The sequence below is a fragment of the Gouania willdenowi genome, chromosome 7 (assembly GCF_900634775.1).
Source record: "Gouania willdenowi chromosome 7, fGouWil2.1, whole genome shotgun sequence".
NCBI classification, from domain to species: domain Eukaryota; kingdom Metazoa; phylum Chordata; class Actinopteri; order Blenniiformes; family Gobiesocidae; genus Gouania; species Gouania willdenowi.
In genome coordinates, this window is record NC_041050.1 from 35,732,576 (window position 1) to 35,745,466 (window position 12,891).

Here is a 12,891-nt window from a genome sequence, read left to right on the forward strand (position 1 = left end):
ATCGGAAAATGAATTTGCTGAGTGAGTGACCATCTCAGTCAACAACTTGAGTTTAGTAATAGTGTCTCATGCAGCAATCTCAATATGAATAGGAATAGTTTATTCTCCAAAAAACATGATTATAGTAAAACTCAATACGAAAAGCAATAACCTATTTTCCAAAGATTATGATTATAATATACATTGCAATAAATAACAGTTAACCTAATGTAACTTTACAATAATAAGCTGTTGTATTCGTATAAATTAGCAATCTGATCCTGACAATCATATTGTTTTTTATCATTGGTTGATTTTTTATTGGTGGTCGACTAATGTGATGATATAAGCATTTTTTAAAATCAGTACAGCAATCTCTGTGCATGGCTAATCCATCACGTGTACATCGTAACAGTCAGATACTGAGATTGGAAGTAAATCTCAGTACGGAGGTAAACTCAGACCATTACACCAGGACTTCCTTGCCCTTTCCACGTGTTTATGTGGAAAGCCGGAGGCCGGGAGCGCACTCCTCACAGACTTTCCATGAGCCTATAGCTAAAGGCTAAAGCAAAGAGAGCGGTCAGCAGAAACTCCCTGGAACAAAGCAGAATGGATGTTAATGACAACGAAATGACACCCAGTTGGTTGGATTCATACTGACCTGGAGGAGTTGGGTTGCGAGATGCTTGCTGAGGAGGTAAAAGGCAGCTGTCACGGTTTAAGTAGTGCTTCCTGTATGCTTTGGCCAATAGGGAGCCAATCTGGGCTGTTGGTTGATTAAAGGTGTGGCTGGCTTGGCGTCCGCGGCCTGCCTGAACTAACGCTATGCTCAACAAACTCTAATGAACCTAACATACATGTTTTGACTCTGTGGAAACTGGAATCCGTGAAACTAACCCGCTGTCACTAAGCATTGCGGCTATCCATCTATTTTTTAATTCAACAGCCAGCCTTGATTGATGAAAAGTCATCTTTGTGTATTAGGTTGTGAAACTTCTCTTGGATTGAGAAGGCCAGTCTGTGGTTTCAGGCTGGAGAGGGACTGATAGAAAAAAAAAAAAAAAATGAGGGATGAATAAAATGCTTTTCCTCTTTCAGTGAGTGGTTTGAACTCTGCACACTCGTTACTCTGGCATTTCTTTCTGGCCGTCTCACGTTATGTCTGACTCTTCCTCCATCAACCCTTCCTCCTCCCTCTTTTTGTCAACACATATTATAACCAGCAGACCCAGTGGCAATTTAGCCCCTCTGCCATCTGGGATCAATACCAGTCTCATCCACAACAAGCCCGTCTGACATTTTAATATCTGTAATTCAGTCTAAGTGTTGTGCTTTCTGTCCTCCTAGCAGACGGATCACTGTTTATTCTCTCTCTGACTGACTGGAGTCCAACACTGAACACGATTTCAGGAATGAGGATCTGTAATCACTTTTAAATGCCCTCGTAGCTTTTGTCCCTCCATGTTTACAATCCAATTTGGGCTTCTTTAAATTTTCCAGGCAAATTTCAAAGGTTGCGCCTTATGCTGAAGCAACAGGACATGTATATCAGTGTACTGTTTGTTCTTTGGTTATTCCGTTTTAAAAGCAAATCAAAATAACAAATAATCTGTGTGGTTATTTTGTTTTACTGACTTAAAACCTAAACAGAAATACCGAAGCATCCAAAAACCAGATAAGCAGCATTTTTCTGTTTTAAAAATAAATCTTGTTCAGGTACCGTATGTATGTGTGTATATATATATTATGGCAAGCCGTTCAGGAAATTATATACAGTATATATATATATATGAGACGAAACGAGGTGCAGCACTTCTCTAGAAAGTCCCCTAACAACCTCTGTCTACAACTTTTGCCCATTTACTCAGAGTCATTCGACACAGAAGAGTTGTGAGAACATGAGTTTGAGCTGGAGCCGATACGACGATTAAAAAAATCGCAGTGTCTGCCTGTCTTTACTCTTCTGTCTCGAACGATATAAATGACTACAAAGATGGCGTCTGGGTTTTTCATATATGTATATATTAAGTCTTTCATATATATATATATATATATATAGATATATATATATATATATATATATTAAGTCTTTCATATATATATATACTGTATATATTCTTAATACTTTTTATTATTTATCTATTTATATTTTCTATTTACATTTCTCGCTATTTTTCGGGTGTCTTTTGGGTATTCTGTTGTCTCTGGGGTTTTTTCTTGCACTTTATCTGAGCTGTAATGACAGTAAATTTCCCTATTGTGCGATCAATAAAGTCACTCTACTGTAAAAGAAGCACCTTTAGATGTTCAGAGTGTCTGATAAATTGTAGGTATCTGTCCCGTCTGGGCCATAATTCCTCTGTTTGAGACTTTAAGCCTCATAATTTGGATGTGAGTGAGCTCCTCATGGTGGACTTTCCCCCCAATCACTGCTAGTCTGAACCCTGAGGCGGACTCACTCAGGTTGATGCATTTATCTAAAGAGATCCACTGATGATTGAGCTCTTCCTCCGTCCACCCGGTTTACCCATACCCCCCGCCTGCTAACACAAACACCCAACTGACGTGTTTAGACTAAATGACAGAACCCAGGGCCCCCTATGTCAGAGCTATGCTTCTCTCGCTTGAACACAGGCATGGACTTTCTCCCCCGCCAACCACCTCTGCAATTTGATTATGGTGATATTTAATCTAGATTGAAAGGCAAAAAAGTTGGATTTTTTTCCCCTCCCGCAAAGTCCTTCCAACGGTGTCCACCCACCCACCCACTCTGTGTGACCCAATCCTGTCCCTCCACCCCTCGTCCCAAAGGGGATCCTGTCTGCTTTGATAAATATCCACTGCGTAGCAAAAAAATGGAAGGGGTAAATTTGCCATCCCAAAGGAAATGATATCATAAGCCATGACAAGGCGGTCTGGGGGTGATGGAGCTTTTGGGGTGCAGGCTGGAAAATGTACAGATGGCAGGTCGTAATGGTGGCGTGCTGATAGCCTGTTTGCAGCTGAGCTATCATCTTCTTCCAGTCACACAAACTATAGCTGGGTTTCCATTACAGTTTTTTTTTGGGCAAAATTAAAGTGATATTTCTAAATCTCGACAAAAGTATATTTTGTGCTTTAAATGTGTTTCCACTGAACATCGTTTTGGGCAGGAGACTCGTAACTCCCGTGAAATCTCATCCCGCGAGACTTCGCTGCAGGACAATTGACGCTTTTGGGGTCCATATTCCTTTCCTGTTTCACATCTAATGTGGCAGTAATCATTTTTAAGTATAATGCTAAAGTACTCTTCTATCTACACGTACTGCGTCATGTTTTTTCGGCGAGAAGTGGTCATATGACCAGGTGCGTCACGTCATGTGACATGTAATTGCGTAAACAATGTTTCTTGGATTCTACTTTGGCCTCCAACGTAGTAATCTTTTCCACAACAGTTTTTTTTTCGAGTTAGTTATTGCAGCCATTAGCCTAGCCGTATCCAGGGATATAGCAGCAGCCTCGGCAGCTTAAGCGAGTTCCGACTTTTTGGAACCTTTAGATCCAGACATTGCAGAAGTGATGTTTCACACAGCACTAGTATTTGCAGTAAGGTTTCAGATGATGGCAGGTAGCGCTTAAATGTCAGATAATAATGTATTTTTATAAGAAAATCAGTGAAACCCTGCAGGGAAACAATGCTAGACGACCTTACATGTCGCTGCTCACGAGTGCCCCCTGCGCATTTGTGATACGTTTCGATATTGAAACGCTTGATAAACCTCATGGAAGTACAAAAACTTTTACCAATAGCTGTGTTTCCATTACCCTTGGAAATGCGCAAAATCTACATACCGCAATCAAACATCGCTAAAAAGTTTGACGCTTTCATGAGGAGGAATTTCAGATGTTTTGATATTGAAATGTGTCAGAAAAGTGCCAAGGAAACACTTTTTCTTCAAATACACATCACAGATCGTGACGTATCTGATCACATGGCGTGGTATGTGTAGACAGAATGGGAGGCCGGGACAGTTCTTAGCATTATACTTTACAATTATTACTGCTACATTAGACGTGAAATGACAAAGGAACACAGAGTGGTATAAGGAGGTTCTGAGCGTCCGTCTTTCTGCAGCGAAGTCTCGCAAGATTTCACAGGAGTTGCGAGGCTACTGCTCAAAACAACGTTCAATTGTAATATGTTTAAAGCACAGTTATACTTTGTTGACATTTAGAAATATCGCTTTTATTTTGCAAAAATCTGTAATGGAAACTCAGTTTGATTTTGCGCATTTCCAGGGGTAATGGAAACGCAGTTTATGTTCCATAGAGGTCCCAGCAGTCTGAGGCAGAACATCTCTTCTGTCAGTGACGAGTGGGCTAATTAATCATCATCTGGGGGCCATTTGAAAAACGCCCAAGGCTGACTGTCAGCACCAGTGATGTTTGTGTGAGGAGGCTTAAGATTGGTCATCAAATTATTTATTTTCTTAGGTCTGCTTATGATGAGTCATACTTTTAAGATTGTTAGGAAAAGGGAAACAAATCAGTCAGCCCAACTTCTCCATGTCTTTCTTCCCATACCTCGTGCACACACTTCTAATTCAGATACACTATGTCATTTTAGTTCAGGGGCCAAACATGGAGCAGATTGATCTCAAGTGGGCCACAGATTTCATGCTGTGCCCTAGTTTGACTGACAATATCTAAGCAAGCAGTTCCGGCAGGATCTTCACTTTATATTTACTACATTTGTGACCAATTTCTATTTAATTAAGGAAAATGTTATGTAATAATTTGAAAAAATATTAAAGATTTTGTAAAAATTTAGAGTTTTTTGCAACAGTTTAACATAAAAATGCACGGGGAAACTGAGTCCCTGCAAATATTGTTGAGTTTCATTTACACAATGATTCATGTTTTCTCTTTTTTCTGCGCGGGCCCCAGTTAGATGCTCCAAAGGGCCGGATTTGGCCCTCTGACCTTGAGTTTGACACATGTGCATTATGTCCTCTCTCATGGGAGCTGCATGTGTGATTAGCTAAATAGACTGCGCTGACACTTCATTTCACCTCTTTTATCATCTTTAAGAGATGAAAAATCGACCCCCCACAGCAGGTTTTCTCTATAGGATCAAATATCTTGACCTGAGATGCCGTTTCCTTCCTGACATTAACCTTTGTTCCCGTTGCAGGTCAGATCAGCCTGAGGAAGAACGTCCACCCAACCACAGTTTGTCCAACCCCAAGCTTGGACTCCACGGACTAGAGGAGGATGAGGAGGAAGTTGAGGGTGATGATGAGGAAGAAGAGGAAGGCAGTCTTACAGAAAAATCTCACGATGAAGCACCCGAGTCCCCGTCTCCTGTTACGACAGGGGCGTATGAGGAAGACGAGGAAGAGGAGGAGACAGACACAGCCGCGTTAGCAATGAGCTATGAACACACTCGCAGGTAAGAATTGCATGTAGAAAACACACAAAGGTCCAAATCTTAGGCCTTTAAATTAGACATAAAGTATGGAAGGAATCAACAATATTTAAGCAATAAGTGACAGATAATTAAATGTCCTTTAATTTAATCAGAATTCCTTTATTAATTTTTTTATTTAATTTGGAGAGATTTTGTGGAATTAATTGAGGAAAAAATGCAGGATTTGGAGGAAAAAATTACATTTCTTTCAATATCAATTTGGTATTTGGTCATTTACACACTTGAATTTGACACATGCCTTATTGTATGCAAATTATTTTGCACATATTGCAAGTCATTTTTACAAGCACAATGCACAATGCTTACCTTCTTCCTCTGGCTGATACTTCCTGGTTATGGGAACAACTTCCTGTGTGACTAATAGATAAAAAACAAAGAAAAAAAAGGCTCAATTAGATGAAACAGACAGCAACTCTTCTTTACTACACGCACACACACACACACACTAAAGTGCACATTTTTTCTTCCGTACCCGACAGGCATTAAGATATTATTATTATTATTATTATTATTATTATTATTATTAGTAGTAGTAGTAGTATTATTAATAATAATAATAATAATAATAATAAACCAAAAAAATCCACAAAAAGAACAAAAAAAGCATAAAAATTAAAAGAATATGAAATTATGACAGAGAAATATACAAAATTAAACAAAGGTTGCACAAGAACACAAAAGTACACAAAAATGAAAATTTTCTTTAATCAAAAACAACACTGTTGCTGCAGCAATAATAAATAATAAAAAAATTATAATATATTAATAATAATAATATGTTGCACCTTTTCATAGACACTCAAAGTGCTTTACATTGCATTATTTATTCATACTACGATTGCTTCTTATTTCTTCGCACCAGAAGTTGTGCTCATAATACAGTAGCACCTCCAGAAATAAACTGGATACTAACATCTTTGAATAATTTCTATTAGAAAGTTTCTCTCACAGCTAACATGGAGAAGCAGAGCAGAAGCATGAACATAAGATTGTTAGATTTTTCTTCTTCATTTTCATCTGTCTCCTTCCTTTCTTCTCTCCCTAATAAATTCTCCCTTTTTCTCCCCATGTCACATTTTACCATGTCGCACCTCAACACAACCCCATTAACACGCTCCTGTCCTATCCCTGTGTGCCTTTACCTATCCATCCTCCAAACACGCTATCGCCATCCACTCACTCCTTCAGGTGTATAGAGGAGGGCTCACTCTTGGATCTGGAGGGTCTGCCCAGCTTCCCTAAGAGCCTGGATGGTTTACGTAAAGCTGCCAGCGAAGAGCAACCCTTTGACGTTAAAGACATATTTAACACTTCACTAGAGTCTGAGGCTTTGAAAGAGACATTGTACAGACAGGCAAAAACACAGGTATGTGGATGGCACTGGCCTGGTAAAATAGAAAGGGTGGAGAAAGAAGGGTTAAAGGGGACAAAATGCACTGAATACAAGACTCTGGGTAGGCGATAGATAAAACTTAATAGTATAAGTCAAAAAGATGTTCACTTCTGGGAGAAAACATAAAAATTTGTCCATTTTATTTTTTGGTGGGGGGATCCAAGCTGGCAAACCAATGGTTCCCACTCTAAATAAAAAAAATCCACCAGTTTGCTAAACATTTTTAACATTTGTTAGGTTCATTTAAATATTAATCAGATATATACATCAAAAGTTTGAGATTAATGATTGTATTTGTTGGGAATTGCTGCAAAATAAACACATCATCAGATTAACGCTTATACATACATGCACCAGGATCATAATGGTTGTAATCTTCCTGAGAAATAAATAAAAAAATAAATATAATAATTCATGTTTGGATGGGGAATTAAATCAAATCTTTCACCCTTTAAAAGACATCTTTGTCATACACAGTTGTGGCTGCAAAGAAATCGCAATTTCACCCTTTCCATGTTTAAAGCCTTGTGGTGGCCATCTTTATATCTTGCTCTGGATGTAATTTACAGTATTGTAAGCTATTTCATAACAATCCTTGTCTCCAAAAACCTACATTATGCCACAAAGATCATGTTTCTATGTCTAACAGAACCAAAGTTATGATGAGATTGAAATTGGTGGCCATCTTGGATCTTTTGCTTTGAGCCCAATTTACAGTAATTTAAGATATATTAATGATTTCTTTGAACCGGAAAACCTATAATTTGCCACTGAGATCATGCTTCTATGTCAAATAGAACCAAAATTATGACAAAATATCCAATTTGGCAATATGGATGGTGGCCATCTTGGATTTCTTGATTTTTAGTGGAGAACCATTGGTTTGCCAACGTGGATCCCTTTAAAAATGAATTCAGCATACTCAAAAATGCACAAATATTCATGCTTTTCTTCCAGAAGTGTATATCTTAGCCTAATATTGCTACACACCTGCTGGCCTATAAACTTTTCTGACTAACATATTATCAGTAAACCACTGTTTTCTTTTCTTGATACTATCAACAGTCTTTTCTTATGCACTCAGATCTTGTCTTGTCAATGGCGAAACATTTCAGACCTCTCTGAAATGTTGTAAATAATGAAAGTCCCTCTGTCTCTTCCCCCACAGGCTTATGCAATGATGCTGTCTCTCTCTGAGAACAACCCTTTGCATGTGCCCTCCCAGAACTCTCTGGACGCTTGGCTGAGCATGGGAGGTAGACCGTCTGAGACGAGCAGCTTCCACCCGCTCAACCACATTTAGGCCAAAACAGCCAGAAGCTGGGGGAGAAAAAAGAGTCGGGCAAACATTTTGCTCCACAACCTGGATAGAGACAAGAGACGAAGCGGACTTGAGTTGTGGGAAGACGTTAAGACGGCGGAGAAGACTATACATTGTCACATACATTCAAAGTCGAAAGAGTGTGTTGTTGACGTGTTGTTTTTCTGTGTGTATGAATGTGTACGAGTGTGTGTATGTGTGTGTGTGTGTGTGTGATAAAGAGAGAGGATGGACTGTCCTTTGGCGAGGGGGTCTTGCGAAAAACTCTGTGGAAGAGAAAGCACTGCTACGCTCCTGTTGATGTGAAGGACCTAATGAACGCTTTAGGCAAAGTGTTCAAACTCTGACCCTCCATGAGTGCACGAGGCTCACAAAGACCCCGTGTGAGGCTTTTCAAAGACACTAAAACGACTGATGCGTCTCTAAAGTCTGTGCGCAACTACCTGCTACAAACCCAGCAGCAGCACTGCATGTCCACACGGAGGCGCTGTTTCACCGGTGGTCTCCTTTACTGATTACTTTGATTTTCCAAGGGCAGAAATCAACGATAGCGCCACACTTAATGTTAATAAATAATGGACACAATGGATAAGTTGGTTATTGAAATGATTTCATAGATGATGATGTTTTATTGTGCTCATTAAGCTATCTGGGCCACTGTATTGACTCGATTTGATGATGCAGAAAAATGAATGGAAATCATGCTCATAAATGAGAAATGTCTTTCTCTGCTTGTTTTTATTTCATTTGTCGTTAATTTTACTTTTTTTTGTTTTGTTTCCTCTTAGACACCACAGTATTGTTTCCTTTCGGGCACCACAGTGCTAAATTGTGAATATAATTATTTTAGAGAAGGACCAAATTGTATGATATTGTCATATGTTGTAAAAAATAACCTTGATGTTCATAGCAAGAGTGGTATGTGCCAAATAATCCATAGAAAACATTGTGTTCTCTGACAATCATTTCATTTCCAGGGGGCTTGCATTTGCTGTCATAGGTTTTTTTTTGTTTTTTTGTTTTTTTCTTCGTTACTACGTACGCTCTAATTTGACTTCAGAAGTGTGTGTATGTATTTATTTTTGGTTGTTTTGTCTTTGACTGGAGAAGTGAAAATGAAGAAAAGTCATTTTTATCTCTCTTTCGTGTTGAAGGAATGATCACCTGTCATAGAGGAGATTGTGAATCTCTGCGTTTGATGGGTTAGTGTGCCAAAATGAAAGGAGCCCATGAAATGAATCACGTCTATTTATAGTGAATAATAGCTTTAGTTAGTTTTAGATTTGACAAATAAACATCCTACAGTGTTTTTTTTTGGGGGGATTATTTTAAAGTTAACGAATTTTGTTATTAAATTGGCTAAAGTGTTACAGGAGAATTTTTTTTATTTTCTTCCATGAACGTCAGATAGAAGGGCATTACATTGTCACACTACAGAATCTGACACAATGTCTGCATGATACAGCTCCCTTTACCCTGGTTTGCGTTCATTAAACATAGTGGAGATCATGTGTCAAACTCAAGGCCCGGGGGACCAAAATCGCCCCTTTAGGCCATCAAATTCGGCCCACTCGAGAAAGTAGAAATAGATATCTCAGCCCCTCCAAATACAAAAACTCAATTGAAATCCAAAATACTTGCAGTTTTCCAATTTTTATATCACATGACGGCAGTCATTTTGTTGATAGGCTCAATTTTTGAAAAATCTGGCAGATTTACTTCAAATTATTCCACAAAATGTCCCTTAAATTCCCAAAATCTGGGAAATTTAAGTGAAAATCATGCAGGGATGAATATACTCACATACTTTATCATTTATATATCATTTGTATGTGGAAGTGCAAACCAGGGCACGTTTATGTTGAATTTGCGCCTAAAATCTGTGGCTCGAACTGGACCCGTATTTGGCCCCTGAACTAAAAATTTGACACCCCTCCCTAGTGTAGGTAATGATTCATCTTTTCACATTTATTCGGCTAATGTTACATTGTCCCACGTGCATGACCAGAGGATGGAATCACTCATGTTAAGCATAAATAATACATTAAAATAGCACAATAAAAAAATATAAGAAACAATGAAGAACAACTGTAGAGTAGATTTTGGACAAGAAACACAAAATAATCACTTCATTTTGAATGTCCACTTTTTTTTTTTTCCTATAGATCTGACTCATTTCAGACGTTATAGCTGCAGAGGGTGAGGAGGTGAGCATTGTTGATCACTGCTACACTGAGACGGTCACAACTTGATGCTGTATTTTTAAAGTAGCACTTAAAATCCACGTGGGTCCAAGCCATACATTGACCAGGCTTCGCTCTCTGGAACTTTTAGGAAACGGATTACATTTTCATTTTTTTGGTGGGCAAAACAGAGAGATGAAATAACAAAAAGCACTGTAACTTTTCTTCTTCTTGACAGCAGATTTTAAAGTGTGATGCTCGGGACTGCTGCCTCATCTCGTTTTCTTTTTTTTTTTTTCTTTGTAAAGACTGAAGTCTTTTGATAATTCTACTGAATGAGATTCCATTCACAGTGAACCATGGGTTTTTTTTGTTTTGTTTTGTTTTGTTTTTCAGCTTGTGGTTACAAAGAGTAAACGTTCTTCGGTTGACTGTGTGTTGTAACTCATGTCATGGACTACTGTAATAAGTACGCGCTGTGTAAAGCAAAAGAAATGAAGGTATTGAAGATCTGAACGTTGTCCACGTCAGAATGTATTCCGATGGTTTCTAAAATATAGGTTTCAGGATATCAGAACATGGTTGCAGTTTGCCCCCCGCTGTTACTGAAAGTATGAGATGACACATTTGTTTCTTTTTACTGTATAGTATTTTAAAGAATGGAAAAACAGTGGTGCATTAGTCTGAAGAAGAAGAAGAAGAAGAAGAAGAAGAGGAAGAGGAAGAAGAAGAAAAAAATCATTGAAACATGGGTTTAAATGGATGGTGCTTGTTTTGTTTCAATCTGAGTTGTATATCGCCTCTGTTATGTTTATTGAAAACAAACAAAAAAAAAAGTTATTGTGCATGACGTGTTTAGCAGTCATAACGATGTCCATTTGTGAACTGTGTATCAAATCAAATCAAAAAAAAAAAAAAAAAAAAATGAGGATAAAAAAAATGCTGGAAAAAAAATTAAAAAAAAATAAATCCGTAGATGCACTTAATGTACACGTGGTTAGAGTCGTAGGTTTTGACTTCAAGTTGGGACTGCCTGGCAGATGTTGGAGCAGGTGGCTCTGAAAGACATAGGAAAGACTTGTGGGCGGAGACATAATGAGAAACAATAAAGGATTGTAGAATAATGATGAACAATTCTGAAAATTGCAGTTCTTTTGATGCTTGTGATTATTGCAGATGTACTTTAGAAAAAGATTTCATTGAAAAGATATGACTCTGATGTTAATTCTGTAGAATAGCAATGTATACCAAATGTAATCTTTCCAATGCTATGAAGAATTTATACATGAAATTGATATGCAATAAAAACCTGTGTGCTTTTTAAAACAGACACACTGTGTGTGTTCATGGCGAGAGGGTAGATTGGAGCTTTAATCGTATACCTGCAGTTCTGGACTGGAACCATTTTTAACATTAAATGATTGGTTAGCAGATTAATTATAGTGTTTTTGCATGAGGGTTAGCCAACTGAGGATCTAAATCTTTTTTTGCCAATGATCTATGATATAAAAAATACTATAGGCTATTTATACAATATTATTCATATGGACATCCTCATTTTAATCTTACAATCTATTGAAAAATGCATGTGGGCCTTGCACATTTTAGTTGCATAAATATCCATATCATCAAAATGAGTGAACTAATTTCCTTTTGTAAAGTAAAGGTTGTTTTTTTGTTTTTTTAATGACATTTTCTATCTGTGTAATATTATAAGGAAAGCTAAGCTAGTAACTTTATGTGCCTTTATTAATCAATGGATGCAAGTGGAGCCCACATCAAAGGTAGGTACCACAAGTAGGGATGTCCCAAATTACTTTTTCATTTCCGATATGATAGCGATATTGCAGCTATGGATTTTTATTACTTTTTTTTTCTTTAATATAAAATAATTACTTATTTTGTAGTGAGGAATGTTAGAAAAGGCTTGATCAAGTGATGTTACTCAAACAGAGAACAATAGTCAGCAACAGTACGTATGAGAAAAACGTATTATTAACCAATTGGTTACATAAATTTTAACCTTCAACATAATATCTACAATATTCTACAATGAAATAAAATAAATAAAAAAATGAATTGGATAAAAAAAATTGGGAAATTTGAATCTGATATTAGTTTTCAGGCTGATATCGGACCGATATCGGATCGGGGCACCCCAAGCCACAAGTAAAGGAAAAGGTAAGCTATGACCCCCAAAAAACAACACTAAATCTGAATACAAAAAATTAACACAGTGACTATGGAAGTAGATTTGTGTCTTTATTATTAAATAAATAAATAAGATGTCAATGTAAAAAAAAAATTGATAAGTATTATTACTATCATTATTAGTGTCATAATTATTGGTTTTAATCTATGAGTGTAATTTTTATTATACTTTTTCTTTATTTATTTTAATCTTAAAATGTTCTATGTATTTAGAATGCGTTTATTTACTTGGTGATTAAGTCTTGAGTGGTCTTCTAGTCATTGGGATGTGCATTTTAGCTAAAAAATGCTTTTACCATAATGTATAGTGTACGCACGCAGCAAAAAATAT

General features: G+C 37.3%; 1 protein-coding gene across 2 annotated transcripts in view; it reads left to right on the forward strand.

Annotated features, from left to right (window-relative positions):
• prdm16 (PR domain containing 16) overlaps positions 1-9,939 on the forward strand; it is a 288,115-nt gene extending 278,176 nt beyond the window's left edge. The window contains exons 15-16 of one of the 2 annotated variants that reach the window (XM_028452700.1): positions 5,156-5,413; positions 8,014-9,939. In XM_028452700.1, the coding sequence (XP_028308501.1) occupies positions 5,156-5,413; positions 8,014-8,026 (271 nt within the window). In that variant the 3' untranslated portion in view covers positions 8,027-9,939. The remainder of the gene's footprint in view (positions 1-5,155; positions 5,414-8,013) is intronic. The other variant, XM_028452701.1, reaches the window with a different exon arrangement.
• Positions 9,940-12,891: the final 2,952 nt, after the last annotated feature.